Below are 21,111 nucleotides of genomic sequence, written 5' to 3' on the forward strand. Positions count from 1 at the left end.
CGTAGTTCATAACTGAATTTCTCTCTTGCTTCCTGGTTTGGGAATGTGTTTTTGGGTCTCTGAAAGCAAAGCGCAGGGTCCTGTGATAGGAATTTGCAAATATGATTGGTGGCATATTAGATTGCTGTTCGGTGATCCATAAGAGGAGCTCACGTCCCTCCCTACCCCATTGATGTTGAGTTTGGCCATGGACTTGTTTTAGCCAATGGGATGTTAGCAGATATGATTAAGCAAAGGCTAGAAATGTGCTTGTGTGGCTAGGCTTGCCCTCCAGCCTTTTGACCTGAAACAAAAGTCCAACGAAGATGAGCAACATGTGGAAAAGATCTGGACCCAACCTGCAGCTTGGATTTAAACCCAGCTGAGAACAGCCTTGATCAACTGAAACCCAGCTGTCCTGTGGACATGTGAGAGAGAAGGAAATGCTTATTATTATAAGCCTTTGAGTTCTGGGGTTGTTTTGTTATGTGGCCTTATTATAGAAATATATGACTGAGACATGATCTCAAAAGGCAAAATCTAAATGGACAAGATCAAGGGATCAGTTCCTGCCCACCTGCTCTTTCTGTTTACACTGCCCTCTGAACCCCACTAGCCTACACTCTGATTTATTCCTTTGGGCACAGGAAAGACTGATGAAAACATAGGGATAGGCACAGCACCAGAAGTATTCTTCATGAAAGAAAAAAACTGATAAACTGGAATTTATTAAAATTAAAACTCTGCTCTAAAACATTTAAAGAAAACGAAAAGCTCTAGTCTAGGAGAAAATATTTGCAAAACACGTATCTGATAAAGGACTAATAGCCAAAATATACAAAGAATCCTTAAAAAATTCAACAATAAGGAAACAAACAACCCAATTTAAAACGTGGGCAAAAGACCTAAACAGGCACCTCAAGAAGAAGATAAGCAGATGGAAAATAAGCATATGAAAGATGCTCAACATCATACGTCATTAGAGAAACGCAAATGAAAGTAACTGAATGCAATACTACTACACTCCTATCAGAATGGTTAAAATCCAGAATACTGACACCACCAAATGCTGGCAAGGCTGTGGAGCACAGGAACTCTGACTCATTGCCGGTGGGAATGCAAAAGAGTACAGCTACTTTAGATGACATTTGTCTGTTTCTTACAAAACAAGCATAGTCTTACCATACAATCCGGCAACTGCACTCCTTGGTACTTACCCAGATGAGTTGCAAACTTATGTCCAAACAAAAATCTGCACAGAGGTCTGTAGCAGCTTTATTTATAATTGCCAAAACTTGGCAGCCACCAAGATATCCTTCCACAGGTTCCATCCTTCCATCCATATAATGGAATATTGTTCAGTGATAAAGAGAAAGGAGCTCTCAAGACATGGTAGAAACTTAAATGCATACTGCTAAATTTAAAAAGTTGATCTAAAAAGGCTACATGCTGTATTCCAACTATGTGACATTGTAGAAACGGTAAAACTATAGAGACAGTAAAGAGGTCAGGGGTTTGGTGGGAAACGAGGGAGGGATGAAGAGATGGAGCATAGTGGAATTTAGGGCAGTGAAAGAAACTGTTCTGCATAATACTCTTAATGGTGAATACATATCACTATAGACTCTTGATGAAAGTGAAAGAGGAGAGTAAAAGGGTTGGCTTAAAGCTCAACATTCAGAAAACTAAGATCATGGCATCTAGTCCCATCACTTCATGGGAAATAGGTGGGGAAACAGTGGAAACAGTGCTGACTTTATTTTTGGGGGCTCCAAAATCACTGCAGATGGTGACTGCAGCCATGAAATTAAAAGACACTTACTCCTTGGAAGGAAAGTTATGACCAACCTAGATAGCATATTAAAAAGCAGACAATACTTTGTCAACAAAGGTCTGTCTAGTCAAGGCTATGGTTTTTCCAGTAGTCATGTATGGATGTGAGAGTTGGACTGTGAAGAAAGCTGAGTGCCAAAGAATTGATGCTTTTGAACTGTGGTGTTGGAGAAGACTCTTGAGAGTCCCTTGGACTGCAAGGAGATCCAACCAGTCCATCCTAAAGGAGATCAGTCCTGAGTGTTCATTGGAAGGACTGATGTTGAAGCTGAAACTCCAATACTTTGGCCACCTGATGCAAAGGGCTGACTTATTTCAAAAGACCCTGATGCTGGGAAAGATTGAGGGCAGTAGGAGAAGGGGATGACAGAGGATGAGATGGTTGGATGGTATCACCGACTCAATGGACATGAGTTTGGGTAAACTCCGGGAGTTGGTGATGGACAGGGAGGCCTGGCGTGCTACGGTTCATGGGGTCGCAAGGAGTCAGACATAACTGAGCGATTGAACTGAACTGAACTGATAACCACTTCAAAACTCATAGAAAGTACAACACAAAGACTGAAACCTCATGTGAACTATTCACTTTGGTTAATAATAATGTATCACTATTGGATCACCAAGGGTAACATATGTACCCCACTGAGGCAACATGTTAACAACAGGGATGAAATGGGGGTGGTAAGGGCTGGATGAGGGACTATACACGAACTCTATACTGTTTTCTGTAAACATAGAACTGCTCTAAAATGAAATTCTATTAATTAATTAAATATGGGGATAGATTTTGGGACACCAATTTTATGGGAAAACTACATGCACTCCTCCCTGGAAGATGTCAAAGAAGGCATAGGTAAGATGCTCTTTCTAAGACATTATTAACTTGCTCATATTTTCTCTAGTTGTAGCTTTGAGTTTAAATATAGAAAAAGCTCTTGTTTCCCCTTGTGATTTGTAGAACTGCCTCTCCTCATTCCCCCACCTGGGCCCTCACTTTTGTCATGGATCTGTCCTCATCACAATAGGTTCCACTATAAGGCTCTGTCGGTTTCCATACTGTTTGCATCCTTTCCCTTTCTGAGGTTGGCAATGACTGCTGGTTGTCCCCATATCTTATCCATGTTCCCCCTACTGCTAGAGAAATATAATTTAATCGGGGACACAATTCCCTGGAATGAAGACTACATTTCCTACTCTTGCAACAAAGTATGGTAGTGTGATTAAGTTATGATCAGTGGGTTGTAAGTGGAAGCGTGGTGTAGCATCTTCCAAAATCCTTTCTTAAAAGACAACTAACGTGGGCTTTTCACCTCTTAGTTTTCATCTCTTCCTCTTTCTGCCTAGAATGTACACGTGAAGGCTGGAGCTCTAGCTGCCACCATAGACTCTGATGAAAATGAATTAATTCTGGTGATGGCAAAGCTGGGTGAAACCTGAATCCCTGAAGATATTTTAGGCACAGCCACCATATCAGCTAAGACAGTCTTCCCTAGACTTTTCACCTTGGAGAGTGTGCCATGCACTGTTGGTATCCTTGCAGTGGACTGAACTTCTAGCTGTTGTTATCTGCATCACTGTGCCTGAGAACTCTTTTTCTAAAACTGCAAAAAGTTTCAGCTTCTGGTGTTCCCAGAAGGTCAAAAGTACCAAAGATTTAACACCCTGTGGGATCAGTCCGAAACTAATGACCTGATCCCTCGCCCTCTGGGTAGGATAACTCTGAGGTGTGTGTTTTGCATTGTTTCCCAGAGTTTCCCCACAAGGGTAAGCTTGTTAACCACGATGGTAACCTGCCTGACAACATATGCTCTTTAAGTCTAGTTCCAAGTATTCACTCCAATGAATGTGGGTTGACAATGTCATGTATATTCATGAATCAGATGAACATGAAATAATGAAGGCATTCATATGTCAGAATTTCACTTGTTAGTCAATGATACGAGCAACTTCTTTTTCTTTTTTGTTGGAGTACAGTTGCTTTACAATGTTGTGTTATTTTTTTTTACTGTATAGCAAAATGAATCAGCCATGCATACACACATATTCCCTCTTTTTTTGGATTTTCTATCCATTTAGGTCACCACAGAGGATCGAGTAGTTAGAAAATTGTTATTCTAGAATACAGGTACCCAATCTTCACAGCAGCACTATTTATAATAGATAGGACATGGAAGCAATGCAAATGTCCATCAACAGAGGCATGGATAAAGATGTGGCACATATATACAATGGAATATTACTCCGCCATAAAAAGCAATGAAATGTGCCATTTGCAGAGACATGGATGAGCAACTTCTTTGCTGAATAAAATGTGTCACATTTTTGTGCTGACCACAATGTTTAACAGCTACAAACACGTAGCTGTTAAAGTTTAATCTGCATTATTGACACTTTATCGCTTTAAGTCTAAGCTGGGGTTTGGCAAACTAGATTTTATTGGAACACAGCTCACTATTTATTATCTGTGGCAGCTTTTGTGCTACAAGGCCCAGTTGAGTAGTTGTAACACAGTCACATGGTCTGTAAAGCCTTAAATATTTATCATCTAGCCCTTTACAGAAAATGTTTGCTAACAAAGCAAAAATTCAAGCCCTGACTTGTAGCATTTGCTCATATCTGTGGTGTAAATATTCCCACCATGGCTAATTTCAGGCTACCATCCAGAGCTGCACTGTCACTTTCATGGACTTTAAGCGATCTTGTCTTTGTAGGATTCTTCCTCCATAAAACATGTATTTTATAAATATCTATATAAATACTTTCATTTATAAATACAAATTGCAGTTAACAGCTGCATTGATATAAAAACGAATATACTCAGAATTTCCTGGCGGTCCAGTGGTTAGAACTCAGTGCTCTCACTGCTGGGGCCTGTATCCAATCCCTGGTCAGGGAACTCAGATCCCATAAGCTGTGCAGCATGGCCAATAAATAAATAAATAAGCTCTGGTTTTAAAAAACGGAGTGCTAATATTATATATGAAAACTTTCACTTCAACCCCAATGTTTATTTTTACCTTCTGATTTTAAAAGAAATTATTTCTTTTAAACATTTTCATGGCCCCTAAAAGTATGGTGGGCCTTGGGCACTGTACCTACTGTGTTAATGCATAAACTGGCTCTGCTACAATCCAAAGCCACTGAACACAGAGTTGGGAAGAGATGTGTAGTAGCACAGGAATTAGAAGTATTCTGTTGTAAACATAAAATAGATGTAAATAAAATCAGGAGCTTAGGGAATAGTAAAATTATTAGGAAATGATGAGTTTTGAATGTTTCGTGTGTGTGTGTGTGTGTGTGTGTGTGTGTATGCCCGCGAGCACTCAGGAACTCAGTTGTGTCCAACTCTTTGTGACTCCATGGACTGTAGTCCGTAAGGCTCTTCTGTCCATTGGTAGTAGTCTCCAGGCAAGACTACTGGAGTGGATTGACATTTCCTACTCCAGAGGATCTGCCCAACCCAGAGATCAAACTCACATCTCTCGTGTCTCCTGCATTGGCAGGAGGATTCTTTAGCACTGTGCCACCTGGGAAGCCCTTTGAATGATTCATACTTTTGTTTTTAATACCATTTATTTAATTTTAAATTAATTTCATTTTCAATAATGTCCATGTTCAACAACTGGCTCACAAAATTCCTGAGAATTTAACCATCAGCTCTTGCAAACAGGAGCTGGCTCCTCCACATGACTGCCCTCTGGTATCCCTTTCCCTCCTTTTAATTATTTTAAATTACTCCCTCTAAACTACTCTTGCTTAAACTCCTGCATCTCAATTCCAGAAAAATAAATGACTCAATCAAAAAATGGGCCAAAGAACTAAACAGACATTTCTCCAAAGAAGACATACAGATGGCTAACAAACACATGAAAAGATGCTCAACATCACTCATCACTCATTATCAGAGAAATGCAAATCAAAACCACAATGAGGTACCATCTCACACCGGTCAGAATGGCTGCTATCCAAAAGTCTACAAGCAATAAATACTGGAGAGGGTGTGGATAAAAGGGAACTCTCTAACACTGTTGGTGGGAATGCAAACTAGTACAGCCACTATGGAAAACAGTGTGGAGATTCCTTAAAAAACTGGAGATAGAACTGTCATATGACCCAGCAATCCCACTGCTGGGCATACACACTGAGGAAACCAGAATTGAGACACGTGTACCCCAATGTTCATCGCAGCACTGTTTATAATAGCCAGGACATGGAAGCAACCTAGATGTCCATCAGCAGACAAATGGATAAGAAAGCTGTGGTACATATACACAATAGAGTATTACTCAGCCATTAAAAAGGATACATTTGAATAAGTTATCATGAGGTGGATGAAACTGGAGCCTATTATACAGAGTGAAGTAAGTTAGAAAGAAAAACACCAATACAGTATACTAATGCATATATATGGAATTTAGAAAGATGGTAAAGATAACCCCGTATGCGAAACAGCAAAAGAGACACAGATGTATAGAACAGTGTTTTGGACTCTGTGGGAGAAGGCAAGGGTGGGATGATTTGAGAGAATAGCATTGAAACATGTCTATTATCATATGTGAAACAGATCGCCAGTCCAGGTTCAATGCATGAGACAGGGTGCTCAGGGCTGGTGCACTGGGATGACCCTGAGAGATGGGATGCGGAGGGAGGTGGGAGGGGGTTCAGGATGGGAACACATGTACACCTGTGGTTGATTCATGACAATGTATGGCAAAACCAATACAATATTGTAAAGTAATTAGCCTCCAATTAAAATAAATTTTAAAAAATAAAAAATAAACTACTCTTGCTTAGACAGCAGAAGAGACACAGATATAAAGAACAGACTTTTGGACTCTGTGGGAGAAGGTGAGGATGGGATGATTTGAGAGAATAGCTTGAAACATGTCTGTTACCATGTGTGAAGTAGATGACCAGTCCAAGTTCTGTGCATGAAACAGGGCACTCAAAGCTGGTGCACTGGGACAGCCCAGAGGGATGGGATGGGGAGGGAGGTGGGAGGGGGGTTAGGGACAGGGGGACACATGTACACCCGTGGCTGATTCATGTCAATGTATGGCAAAAACCACCACAACATTGTAAAGTAACTAGCCTCCAATTAAAATAAATAAATTTTTAAAAGTTACTCTTGCTTGAATCCTTGTGCCAGACTTAGCTTCTAGAAGAAACCAAACTAAGACAGAAAAGTAAGCATCTATTTTGTTAAGCCACTGTTGTTTTTTGGGGGGTCTTCCTTACAGCCACAGCTGTTCCCAACTGATAGAATGAGGCCTGAGATGAAATCGTAATGCAAGCATTCAACCAATGTTTTTGGCGCATACTTAATACAGACACAGTTGGGTACACCACAGACCCAGTGTAGGCTTTCTTATTGGAAGAAAGACAATAAGAAATAACCAAAGTATCTCTCCCCACCGCCAACCCAACCCTGTGTGTGTATGTGTGAGTGTGGCAGGTAACAACTCCCTGAGGTGACAGTTGAGCTGAGACCTAATCATGAGAAGCAGCTAATCACACAAAATGTGAAGAGTATTCCAGAGAGAAAGGCCTGCAAGTACAAAGGCCCTGAGGTAGACATGAACTTGGCAAGTTTCCTGGGAGGTCTGTGTGGCTGGAGACTTCTGAATGAAGGGGACGGTGTGGGAGTCAAGGCCTGACTATGCAGGCCCTTGCAGGTCGTGGTGAGGGCTTGAGATTTTAACTGGGTAAAGTTTGAAAGAGGGGAGAAACACAGTTGATTCTTGTTTTTTAAAAGATGACTTTGATGGTTAAATGGAGAAGAGAGACGAGAGGTGACAAAAAAGGCTGTAGGAAAACCAGGTAGGAGGCCATTCCAGATGCCCAGGGGAGAGAGGGGAAGGTGGCCTGGGCAATGATGGCATCACGGATTGTGACAAAATCACCGCCCATGAATCATGCCTCCTTGAATTCATGCCTTTGTGTGGTTCTCTCCCACTGTGACTCTGGATTGATCTTGTAACTCATTTTACCAATAGATTGACTGGTTTGACTTCCTTGCTGTCCAAGGGACTCTCAAGAGTCTTCTCTAGCACTACCATTTGAAAGCATCAGCTTTTGGGTGTTCAGCCTTCTTTATGGTCCAACTCACACATCCATGTGTGACTACTGGAGAAACCATAGCTTTGACTGTATGGACTTTTGTTGGCAAAGTGATATCTCTGCTTTTTAATATGCTATCTAGGTTTGTCACAGCTTTTCTTCCAAGGAGCAAGCATCTTTTAATTTCAGGGCTACAGTCACTGTCTGCAGTGATTCTGGAGCCCAGGAAAATAAAATCTTTCAGTTTCCACTTTTTCCACATCTATTTGCCATGAAGTGATGAGACTGGATGCCATGATCTTAGTGTTCTAAATGTTGAGTTTTAAGCTAGCTTTTTCACTCTCCTCTTTCACCCTCATCAAGAGGCTCTTTAGTTCCTCTTTACTTTCTGCCATTACAGTCATATCTGCATATCTGAGGTTGTTGACATTTCTTCCGGCAATCTTGACTCCAGCCTGTGACTCATCCAGTGGGCATTTTGCATGATGTACTCTGCACATAAGTTGAATAAACAAGGTGACAATATACAGCCTTAACATACTCCCTTCCCAATTTTGAACCAGTCCATTTTTCCATGTCTGGTTCTAACTGTTTGCTTCTTGTCCTACATACAGGTTTCTCAGGAGACAGGTAAGGTGGTCTGGTATTCCTATCTCTTTAAGAAATTTCCATAGTTTGTTGTGATCCACACAGTCAAAGGCTTTCATGTAGTCAATGAAGCAGAAGTAGATGTTTGTTTTTTTTTTAATTTTTGGAATTCCTTTGTTTTTTCTATGATCCAACTAATGCTGGCAATTTGATTTCTGATTTCTCTGCCTTTTCTAAATCCAGATTGTATATCTGTAAGTTCTTCGTTCATATACTGTTGAAGCCTAGATTGAAGGATTCTGAGCATTACTTTGCTAGTGTGTTAAATGAGTACAATTTGTGTGGTAGTTTGAATATTCTTTGTCATTGCCTTTCTTTGGGATTGGAATGAAATCTGACCTTTTCCAGTCCTGAGGCCACTGCTGAGTTTTCCAAATTTGCTGGCATATTGAGTGCAGCACATTAACAGCATCATCTTTTAGGATTTGAAATAGCTCAGCTGGAATCCCATCACCTCCACTAACATTGTCTGTACTAATGCTTCCTAGCGTTAATTTTCTGAATGTCTCACATCATGTGAAATGCCGGGCTGGATGAAGCACAAGATGGAATCGAGACTGCCAGGAGAAATATCAATAACTTCAGATACGCAGATGACACTGCCCTTATGGCAGAAAGCGAAGAAGAACTAAGGAGCCCCTTGATGAAAGTGAAAGAGAAGAGTGAAAAAGTTGGCTTAAAACTCAACATTCAAAAAACTAAGATCATGGCATCCAGTCCCATCACTTCAAATAGATGGGGAAACAATGGAAACAGTGAGAGACTTTATTTTGGGGGCTCCAAAATCACTGCAGATGGTAACTGCAGCCATGAAATTAAAAGACATTTGCTCCTTGGAAGAAAAGCTATGACTAACCTAGACAGCATATTAAAAAGCAGAGACATTACTTTGTCAACAAAGGTCCATCTAGTCACAGAGATGGTTTTTCCAGTAGTCATGTACAGATATGAGAGTTTGACTATAAAGAAAGCTGAGCACCGAAGAATTGATGCTTTTGAACTGTGGTGTTGGAGAAGACTCTTGAGAGTCCCTTGGACTGCAAAGAGATCAAACCAGTCAATCCTAAAGGAAATCAGTCCTGAATATTCATTGGAAGGACTGATGCTGAAGCTGAAACTTCAAAACTTTGGCCACCTGATGTGAAGAACTGACTCACTGGAAAAGATCCTGATGCTGGGAAAGATTGAAGGCATGAGGAGAAGGGGACAACAGAGGATGAGATGGCTAGATGGCATCACTGACTCCATGGACATGAGTTAAAGCAAGCTCTGGGAGTTGGTGATGGACAGGAAAGCCTGGCATGCTGTAGTCCATGGGGTTGCAGAGTCGGACACGACTGAGTGACTGAACTGAACTGAACTGAACTGACCTACTTCCAGTATTCTGGCCTGGAGAATTCCATGGACTGTATAGTCTATGGGGTCGCAAAGAGTAAGACAGGACTGAGCGACTTTCACTTTGCAACTGGTTATATCTTTGTTTGGGCTTCCCTGGGACCTCAGCTGGTAAAGAATCCACCTATAATGCAGGAGACCCCAGTTTGATTCCTGGGTCAGGAAGATCCACTGGAGAAGGGATAGGCTACCTGCTCCAGTACTCTTGGGCTTCCCTTGTGGCTCAGTTGGTAAAGAAGCCACCTGCAATGCAGGAGACCCCAGCCCGATCCCTGGGTTGGGAAGACTCTGGAGAAGGGAACGGTTACCCACACCAGTATTCTGGCCTGGAGAATTCCATGGACTCTACAGTCCATGGGGTCGCAGAGTCAGACACAACTCAGCGACTTTCACTTTAATGGGCACAGAGTTCAGTCTAGGGTGATAAACAATTTCCAGAGGTGGTGGTGACTGCACAGATGGTGAATGCATTTGACACCAATGAATTGCACTTACAGGTGATTAAAATGGTAAATTTTGTGTGATATACATTTTGTTGCTGTTGTTTAGTTGCTAAGTCACGTCTGACTCTTTCCAACCCCAAAGACTGTAACCCGCCAGGCTCCTCTGTCTATGGGATTTCCCGGGCAAGAAAACTGGAGTGGGTGGCCATTTCCTTCCCCAGGGGATCTTCCTGACCCAGGGATAGAACTCGTATCTCCTGCACTGGTAGGCAGATTCTTTACCACCAAGACACTAGGGAACAATGTGCATTTTACCACAATTTTTAAAAAATTGTTAAGGGAAAAAAGAAATTTGCCCCTACCATGGAGCCAGTGGGTGATGGAAATGCAATCTAAACCCAGGCAATCTTGCCCAGAGATTCTGATATATGTATGTTACTAAAGGAGACTGGGTCATGAAAGCCTTTTGGGAAAAACAGAAGATATGAAGGGGAAAATGGAAATAACCAAGGAATAATATAGCATTCATGGAGCTTCGTTCCTTATCATTCAACCCTCTTTTGGCTCCGGAAATGATAGGAAACACCCAGAATTCAAGCTCCAGAACTGGCTACAAGTTTAGAACCTGTGGCTTACTAGCTATGAAACTCCAGAGAAATGCTCCTCCTTCTCACTCAAGTTTCTTCTCCCTTGGGGATTTATCTGTTGTGCTCCTCTTCAGGATGGTTGTATGAATCACAAGAGTTAATAGGTCTGTGTTTTAATTGCCTATTGCTGCATGAGAAACCACTCCAAAACCTAACACAACTGGGCTCAGCTGGGCAGTTTTTTTTGTTGTTGTTATTCCATATGGTGTCAGATAAGGTTATGCATGTAGCTGCATTCAGTTGGCAGTTCAGCTTGGGTTAGCATGTCCATGATGACTCCATCCATATGCCTGGGAGTCAGCTGGAATTTCTAGAGTACCTGGAGATATCCGCCGGGCCTCCCTCCCTCTCCATGTGGCTATCAAGCCTGGTCGCCAGACGTCTTTAGACCCAAAATGATGGAAGCAGAAACTGCCAAGTCTCTTGAGGCTTAGACCCAGAACTGGCAGTCATTTGTATCATATTCTGTTGGTTAAAGCAAGTGATGTGACCAGCCAGATTCAAAAGGAGGAGAAATAGAGGCAACCTCTTGGTGGGAGAAATAGTATGCTCATGAAAAGATGGAAAGATCTGTTGGCAGCCTTGTTTGCCTGGCAATCAACCATAGCCCTGCTCCTAGGTGGGGATCAGAGTTCAACAACCCTCTGCCAAGAGATAGGACTAGACAAGAGAGCCTTCTGAGTAGTTTAGCATGATGCTAAATGCTGCAGCACACAGATGTTCAATACGTGATATTGACCACTATCAATCTTTCACAACTTTTCCTAACAGTTGCAGATAGCACTGGTACTGTACCTACCCACTTTACAGTGATACATGGACCAACTGAACTTTCAGATCTCTACCAATTTTAACACTACAACTTCTTGAGTCCCCTTTTCTAGCTACTGGAAACTGAGGCTTAGGAAGGTGGAGTGACTTGCCTCGAGTCACACTCTTAGGTAACAAGGTGAAGTCCATATTCAAGCTGTCTCCCCCGCAACCCCCGACCCCTCAACTAAAGACACTGCGTTTTCTTCCTCCATTTAGTAAGTAGTGTATTGGGCACCTACCATATGACTGAAGGAGTAGACATAAGAGTATAATGACATTTATTTAATATTATTCAACATTAGTTAATTGGATTGTTATCATTACACCTATAATGAAGGTGTTAAAATAGTCTCCTCCCCATTTCACAGATGAGAGTGAGGCAAAGCAAGGTTAAAAAAAAAAAAGGATAGTACCCACATAGGGATTAGAGTCTATTGGAGACAATACTGGATAGCCAAGCAAATAATTAAATACATTAATTACAAACCATTTTGCTAGTGGAGCTCTGGTACGGATCCCACTCAACCAAATCAAAGGGCTCAGGTAACCCGGGCAACGGATCTTCCTGCCAATAGTAAAGATGGAGCCCACAGAACAAGCACCTTTACGCACACCGCTATTACCCACAATGCAGTGTCAGCCGGGGAAGGAGCGGGGGTCTGCCAGGAGTTAACATGGCTCCCGTAGTTACACCACCCTGTCTTTTCACTTAACCAGCGACCTAACTGCCCAGACCAGGCTACCGATCAGGAGCTAAGTCTTCTTTGCACCTCCACTCACCGCGACCACAAGAGCGACTGAAACAGGGCAGCACCTCGCGGTGGTAAACTCCGTAACCAAGGAAACCCTACTTCCGCTGACGTCATTACGGCGACACGTGGATCCAAGATGGCGGCGGCGATGGTGAGTGAAGGAGACTCCGGGAGCCGGAGATGGAGCGGGCCGCTCTGGGGAATCCCAGGACTTCCTGGCGTCCCATGCTTGGCTCGATCCACTTCAGGGACCCCTAGCTTAGGCCTGAGGGACATCCCTTATTGGGCTTGTCTCCCCCAAACTCCCCGTCTCCAGCCTTTGCCCCGCACTCAGGCTTGTCAAGGCCCGAAGTTTTGGGGGAGGCTCTGGGTCAGAGGAAAGATCTCAGCTACTACCCTAGGTGGTTCCTATTCCATTCTTGGTGTTTGCCTCCTGTGACCCCCATTTCCCAATTTTCACTTTGCAGTCCTCACCCCTTCAAAGAGCCCCTGTTACTCCCAGTTTTGCTCCTCCCTCTCACGTCTGTACCCTGCTTTCTCCGCCTCCCCGCCTCCCCACTATCTTGACCAGTCCGCGGATGCATCCTCACCTCTTCCAGCCCGAACCCTGTGTCATATCCTTTCTAGAGCCCTGTCCTCACCTCACTTGTCCCCACTGCGCACCTGTCTTGACTGCCGATACCCGGAAGCATGCCTTTACCCCTATCCCCCACCCCCAGCCCCCACTGTCAATCCCCAGATCCTTCTCTAATGGTATCTCGTCTTCTCTCAATTCCAGTTCCCTGCCTCTCTCCTAGGGATCTTTTATCCCACTGGTTGTCAGACTTTCCTGTGCGTAAGACTTGTGGTGTGTGGGGAAGCTTGTCAAAAATGCAGTTTCCAAAGATTCTAATTCTGTTGGCCTAGGAGATGCCTAGCAATCTACACTTGTATAAGCACTGTAGTGATTATGATGGAGGTGGTCAATTGTGAAAAGCACTATGCCAGTGCCGCCTGGCCCCCTCCCCTTCACATGCCCCTACAGGGCCACACAGCTCTTCAGGATGAAGTGTTTGTGTGGATAAGGGTATGTGGATAAGCTGTACCCGGAAAGTGGGTCAGAACTTGCTGGCTTCTGGTATAGAACGCTGGAAGTAGATCTGTGAAAAACTGGCCCTTTCTTCTTCCAGAAGGTCAGCTCACATTCTGCTTGTCAAGAGACCAGAACCAAAATTGAAGTCACTTAGGCCAGAGAGATTTTGTACTGTTCCTATATGTTGCTTCCTCGGATAATTTCATCCTGGGAGTGCACACAAAAGACATTTGACTTTAGTAAAGAAATATTCTTGTTTAAATTCTTTGGTATTGATTTTTTCCAAGCAAAGATAGGTTACTGGCTGATAACAAATTCCCCTCGTCCTATTAACCAACTGATAAATTGTCCTTTTTGTTTAATAAGGGATTCCTTATTTAGAACCTCAGAGGTCATGTAAAAGACTTCACAGCCTTGCCTGATATCTGTGGTCTTAGACCACAGAAAAAAATCCCAAATGTGGTATGTTGAAACCAATTTTTTTTTTTTTTCTGGACCACTTTCAGAACAAGAATGGCATAAGAACTTAACATGAACAGGAAAAGTCACACCCTCTTTTGCCATAGGGAAGGAGTTCAGTAAAGTGGCATTTATAGCATTGCACTGGGAAATTCTTGCTCTGTTCTGAGGTTTTAAGAGGTAATAAGTTAACATATGTCTGGTACACATTTATTTAATCAACAAATATTTGAGTGCCTGCTCTGTGCCAAGACTTAGGGATGTACTGGTGAGTTAGAGGGTCAAGGTCCCTGTGCTTGTGGACTTTTTCTAGCCTGAGGAGACAGTCAGTAGGTCAAATACATGAACAAGGTAATGTCAGATAGTGTGAAGAGGGCAAGGTGACGTGGTAGTAATTGGGGGGTGACAGGGTGGTGCAACTGCTTTGGATTACGTGGTCAGAGAAGTCTTCTCAGAGAAAGTGACGTGAGTTGAGACCTGATTGACAAGAAGGACCCAGCAATCCAGAGAGTGTTCGAGGCAAAGGAGATGGCAAGTATAAAAGACCAAGGTGGGAAAGAGTATGTTTGAGGAACACAGAAGGCTGGAGGGGCTGAAACATGGTGAGGAGTTGGGGGTGGGGGGGAACAAAGAATAATACAAGATGGAATCAGAGAGAGGCAGGAAGAGCTGTATTTCTAGAAACATGCCTGTAATTGTGGGTTGTAGTCTACAGTTTGTAATCTGTGGACTGCATTTTGAAAGACTGTTCTGTTACAGTGCTTGCCCTTCCCACACTTTTCAGAATGTTACATTGAGGGACCCGGCTTGTTCTCAGCCTGCAGAGAAACCATGGAAAGGCATTTGGATTGTATTCTAAGCACAGTGGACGGCAAAGTGATTTTGTGTTTGTTGTGCCACCTGGGAGTATCATCCTCTGCTTTCATGATGAATACTATAAACTGATTTCCAGAAACTGAGAGTGTAATGTGTACAGGAACCCACAGAGGCCACTTTAAAGAGGGCACATGAGCAGCTTCATGTTTGATGCAATAGTGAAAAGTCACAGAAGCACATTTATTACCAGGGGATACTATGTGTGACAGGCTGGGTGGGCAGATAAACTTGAGCTTGGTCTGTGTGAAGCCCTTTATTATACGGAAGTCAGAACAGTCCCCGCACCCTCGTACAATAGGTGGTTTCACAACTGCTGGGGATGGAAGTGTGTGGGTCTGCTTTGGGGTGTCTGGGTGTCTGAGGCAAGTCATACAACCAAAGAGGAACCTAGCTAATAGACTCAGTGACTGTGGGAACATGTTGGCTTTTGGTTTTTTCTTTTATTTTAAAAGTTAGGGCTGTGGGTGCAAGTTTCAAGTGGTATTTATGGATTTTTATCTCCCTCCCTTTCCTTAGTGATTGGTTCTTCTTCCCCACGGGTCGGTTGCCACCTCCCAGATCTGTGTTAGCACAGTGGGTGTTTCCTAAAGTTCCCCAGCTAGGAGTAGATGGCCGATGTAAACTGAAGTTCTCTGTAGTTTTCCTGCGTTCCTCCTGCCCTGGATTTAGATGACTATAAAGTTACACGATACCAAGTTGCTCTAGCTGGGTCTGAGGTGAGGAGCAGGCCCATATCTCATCCTTTATAGAACTGTTGATATGGAATATGCTTTGAGGAATATTGTTTTGGTGGAACTTGGGAAGTGTCCATTGAGGACATTTGTAGACATCTCAGGAATCTAGAAACCTCTGTTTGGAAAATAAAACTCTGTGTATTTCTCTCACACATTGTTCATGCTGTTTGGGGTTTTAATGTTTTTTTCCTTTTTATTGGATTATAATTCATATAACATAAAATTCACCCTTTTAAAGTTTACAGTTCAGTGGTTTTTAGTATATTCACAGAGTTGTGCAACCTTCACCACTGTCCACCTCCAGAATATTTTCATCACCCCATTAAAAAAAATCCATTAGCAGCCACTTCCCACTCCCCCTTCCCTCCAGTCCCTGGCAACCATTAATATGCTTTCTGTCTGTATAGATTTTTCTGTTCTGGACATTTCATATAAATTGGGTCAAACAATATGTGGTGTTTTATTATCTGACTTCTTTTTTTTTTAAACAAGGCATAATGTTTTCAGAGTTCATCCATGTCGTAGCATGTGTCAATATTTCATTCCTTTTTATGATCAAATAATATTCCATTGTGTGGATAGACCTCATTTGGTTTACCTTTTCATCTGTTCATGGATTTGGGGATTGTTTCTACTTTCGGGCTGTTATGAATAATGTTGCTGTGAACATTTTGTGTGCAAGCTCTTGGGTAAACATCGGTTCTCAGTTTTCTTGGGTGTATACCTAGGAGTAGAATTGCTGGGTCAGTTCTCACTGTTCTGAGGTTGAGTTTGATCCAGTCCAGAGGCAGGGGAATGGTCTGAATGACCTCTAGCTTCCTTTGATCAAACGAAAGTGGTGCTAGCCAGTTCCTTCCTTCCACTATCCCCCTCGCCCCCTGTCCTCGGGTCAGTTAGAAGCACAGGAATCGTGTTTTGTGATGAAGTCTGGCTGATAGAGTTCTGGGACAGAAGGCAGGAGGCCTGGACTCTGCCAGCAGTCCTGTGTGTGGCAAGTTGCTGTCTCCCCGGGGCCTCACCTGTGAATGGCCATTGGCTCATTGAGGAAGAAGCAGCTGGGGCTTAGTCCCAGCACTGCCTCTGATCTATCAGGTGGCCTGGAGCAAATGACTTTGGTGTTATTCGTCTGTTTCAGCACAGGTCATATGTGAAATGAAGATTTAGACTTGAGGATTTCTAAATTCTTCAATGAAATTTGTAAAATCTTCAATGAAATTGAAGATTTAAACTTGAAGTTGAAAAATTTGTGGCTTAGAATACTTGGATTCAAGGTGATTTTTGCTAATATGCCTATAAATCAGATGGATTTTTTTTTCCGTGATCTTAATCCCTGTGGTCTTTCCAGGCTGCTGTCTGTTGGTTGCATTGTCTGTTCTCTCCGCTTGCTCCACGTGGCACATGTGTTCTGCAGGAGCCACTGTGTCCTTAGAAGCCGAGGCGCCAACACCAGTCCTTGGTACAGATGTGTTTCTCTGAGAAATCCCTTTAAAGGAGTGCCCTTAATCCCCCCAGGAAGTCCAAGGAAGGCAGAGGCGGCATTAAGTTGCCTCTTGGTTTCTCTTTTACAACTTGGACAAAAGTTTCCCTTTGATCTCAGTGAAAAAGAAGCAGGTCACAGAATGTTGAAGGTTGAGTTTTGATCTCTGGGCACTGGCAGGAAGGTGGGAAGGACTCAGGATGAACAGGGCCATCTGGCCATAGGCGAATGGTAGGAGCCACCTACCGCCCCAGACCTGCTTTGATCCTTGAACCATTTGCTGACACTGATAGTTCCCAAGTGGGACATGGTTTCGGACGCTGGGACTTCTCGGTTCTGCCCCATTCCTCTTCATTGCTTCCTTCTCTGCTCTGTACCATGACTTCTCACCTGTTCCCACGCATTAAAACTGACAGATCTCCCAGCGTTTGAAATCTGAAGGTTTTTTGTTCAGAGGGTATACTAAATGGTACGGGCAGTTCTTAAAAAACAAAATCAAATCACAAATTGGAGCTGAATTCATAAGCCAGTTTAGAAGGGAGTCTGGGTGCCCTGGCCAGTCACTTAGTATCTTTGGGCCTCGGTTTCTAATGAAGCAGATCTCGTGCTGTGAAGTGACAGTTATGGAGCTCATCTTCACATGGCGTTGATTGGGGCTGGGGGGCGAGGAAGAGAGGTTGGCAGGCACAGGACTTTACATTTTTTTCCAGTTAGTTGCCAATATTTAATAATTGGGAGATTTCACATTAAAAAAGTTCTGGATTTTCATTTTTTTCTTGAAAATTTGGGCCCAAATTTCCCATAAAGAACATTCCCCGTGCAGGACCCAGTCTTCCATACCTTTTGGCTTATTCCTTAGCGGCATCACCCAGTAGGTAATTTGCATGGCCCTTCTAGGGGTTTGAATGAGCAACCCCTGAATGAGGTGGTCTCTATAAAAATCTTCCTATTTTTGACATGTGGATTCAAAAGCAATATTTAAAGTTTGTGGTAATCCCCTAGGTTACCTAATTTTGAGGGGAAAATTTCTGTTCACAAGATACATGTCAGTTGATAAACCACATGTCCATCCATTATTTCATCTAATCGTTACAAAAACCCGTTTTACAAATGAAGAAACTAAGGCTGGGTCTAAGCTCATGGGCTGGAATCTGACACTGATTGGTTTTATGACTTCAGGCCAACTATTTGGTTCTTTAAACCTGTTACTTAAAGCAAAATATTTTTTTACTGTGGTAAAATAGACATAAAATATATCATTTAAACTATTTTATGTGTACACTGGCTTTGCATGTACAGTGGCATTACGTGTACACTGGCATTAAATACATTCACATTATTGTGCAACCATCAGCACCATCCATTTCCAGAGCTTTTTTGTCTGGATCAGTTTTCTTATTTTTAAAATGAGGATGAGACTCTGAAAGAATTGTGATGATTAAATGAAATGCGAGATGAACATGCTGTAACTTTCCTGCTCCAGGGTTTGAAATCTTTAGGAGATGAACTGTCTAAGCCTATTGCTTGGGCTAACAGAGTATATAATAAATACCCAAGGGAGGGGGGAAGTTCCGTGCATTTTTAATGTTTTATTTCTGCACTTTCTGGCCTCAAGGTCTGGGTCTAGAAGTCTTCTGCTTGGTGAGGGTAATTATTAGTTTCGCCTGGACTTTCACACAGTTGGTTGTTCCCTACCCCCAAAGAACACTTTTGAGTCTTTGTGTATGTCTCTGCCCAACAAATTATTTTTATGTTTTTGGCTCCGCTGCATAGCTTGTGGGATCTTAGTTCCCTGACCACAGACTGAACAGGACCCCTGCCCTGAAAATGCTGAGTTTAACCACTGGATCGCCATCTTTCTCCACTCTTGAAACAATGTATGAGCTACTAGTATTAGCTCCATTTTATTCCCGAAGAAGGAGAAGGCAATGGCAACCCACTCCAGTACTCTTGCCTGGAAAATCCCATGGGTGGAGGAGCCTGGTAGGCTGCAGTCCATGGGATCAATAAGAGTCAGACACGACTGAGCGACTTCACTTTCACTTTTCACTTTCCTGCATTGGAGAAGGAAATGGCAGTCCACTCCAGTGTTCTTGCCTGGAGAATCCCAGGGACGGCGGAGCCTGGTGGGCTGCCGTCTATGGGGTCGCACAGAGTCGGACACGACTGAAGCGACTCAGCAGCAGCAGCAGCAGCACCCCAGTAGTTACTCAGTGTCTATGGGTTCTGAAAAAAAGGCTACATTTTGAGTCTCCTGTGGCTAATTTTGGGTCTGGGTTTGTTTATTTTTCTTCCTGAGGTCTTTAGCTCCATGGAGGCTGCTTGGTAAGTGGTCTTTGGCTGTCATTGGCTTTCGTTCAAGTATGGTTGAATTCTTAGGGAGCTTTAACTGATTAGGTAATTGATTTCAGTTAACTGTTGGCAAACTGCCCCAAAGTCTTTTTCTTTATTCTCCCCGACCCCCACAAATCTGGGGAGCAGTTACTGAGTGATCTTGAAATGATGATTATATCTTTGAAAAGGAAAAAAAGAAGAATCTAGCTTACTCTTAAGGGAAGGTGCAGCTTTTACAGCAGGAAAGGCATGGAATAGGAATCTGAAAGGCTGTTCAGATTGGCCACACTCTGTACTCAGATGCTGTTTATGGGAAAGAAGACAGCAAGGCAGAGGGCTCCAGAAAACAAAAGGTTAACTTCTGGCCACAGAGAATATGAGTAAATGAAAAGTTTTCAATTCTCAGGGGAAACTTCCTATTTTCTTTGGAAGAAGTTAATTGTTCATACCTTTCAAACTGGGTGGTGCAAAGTTGGGTGTGAGGGCGTGGTGAAGGGTACTTTTGGGTCCTAATAGTTCTTCATTTGGCTGTTGTTTGGGAGAAGTTTTTCTGTGTGCCCAACCCCCAAGAATAAAATAGGGAGGGCAAGACCTTGATTCTTAGGTCTCTTGAGCTTTATAACCTTCCTAGTCACCCATATCTTTGCCAGAGATGGAGTGTCAGATCACAATGCAAGGGCTTCTAGATTACCATCACCTTGTTCCTTGACATCCCACCTCTGCAGCTTTGTGACTTGGAAACCAAGTAAAGCAAATGACATTGAATGGACTGGTTCACCTCTCCTGTGACTCCCACTCTGTTCATGGGTCTGAACATGCAACAGATGTTTGCTAAATACTTAACTGACTTTTCAGACAGTCTCATGTGAGAGTTTCTGGGGATCAGTTAAAGATTAAAGGAAGATATAAAGGGATTTAGCAAGAAGCAGGTACTTTGCTTCTTCCTAATTTCCTTACAGAAATGAAATACGTGTCAAACATCCTCTATCAGGCAGTCAAGGACTACAAAGGTAGGTAAGTCAAATAATCACAAAAAGTTGAAATGGGATCCAGTACAGAGTTCTTTAATCAGGGGCCTGTCAACTTCTAGGTCTTTGATTTCCTTGGACTCATACGTCATATTCTGCATTTTGGAGTGTTTTTTCCTGGGAGCAGCTTCTGTAACTTAAGATTCTCAGAGGGATTTGCAACACTTTCCCAGGATTAAGAATGACTAATCTGGTCTGGTTCAGATCACACACCTGGCTCCAGAATCTCCATGGCATCATTCTTACCTTATAGCTGCCATTTTCTGCCCATCTTCAGGGGAACTTGCCCAAAGGAAGTTCCAGAGGAAACCTTCCCCTTCCTAAAATGTCAGTGTATTTATTTTGAATATAGGTTATCCATATACATGGAAAAAAAGCATAAATGTTACAAATGAAAAGAAAGTCACTCAGCTATCCCCTATCCACTCATCAGGTGTACTCTGATTTTTTTAATATTTCTCCAGAACATTTTTATGTACATAAAACATCTACTTTTAAAAAAAATCTACTTAAAAAAATAATATGCTTTTTAAAAAGTAGATGTTTTACATACATAAAAAT

The 21,111-nt window shown here is 42.7% G+C and overlaps 1 protein-coding gene across 1 annotated transcript in view; it reads left to right on the forward strand.

Moving 5' to 3' along the window:
* Positions 1-12,513: 12,513 nt before the first annotated feature.
* The window catches only part of TM9SF4 (transmembrane 9 superfamily member 4), a 50,917-nt gene continuing 42,319 nt past the window's right edge, over positions 12,514-21,111 (forward strand). The window contains exon 1 of the mRNA XM_019972233.2: positions 12,514-12,721. Coding sequence (XP_019827792.1) covers positions 12,707-12,721 — 15 coding nt within the window. The 5' untranslated portion in view covers positions 12,514-12,706. The remainder of the gene's footprint in view (positions 12,722-21,111) is intronic.

The sequence above is a fragment of the Bos indicus genome, chromosome 13 (genome assembly GCF_029378745.1).
Source record: "Bos indicus isolate NIAB-ARS_2022 breed Sahiwal x Tharparkar chromosome 13, NIAB-ARS_B.indTharparkar_mat_pri_1.0, whole genome shotgun sequence".
NCBI lineage: Eukaryota > Metazoa > Chordata > Mammalia > Artiodactyla > Bovidae > Bos > Bos indicus.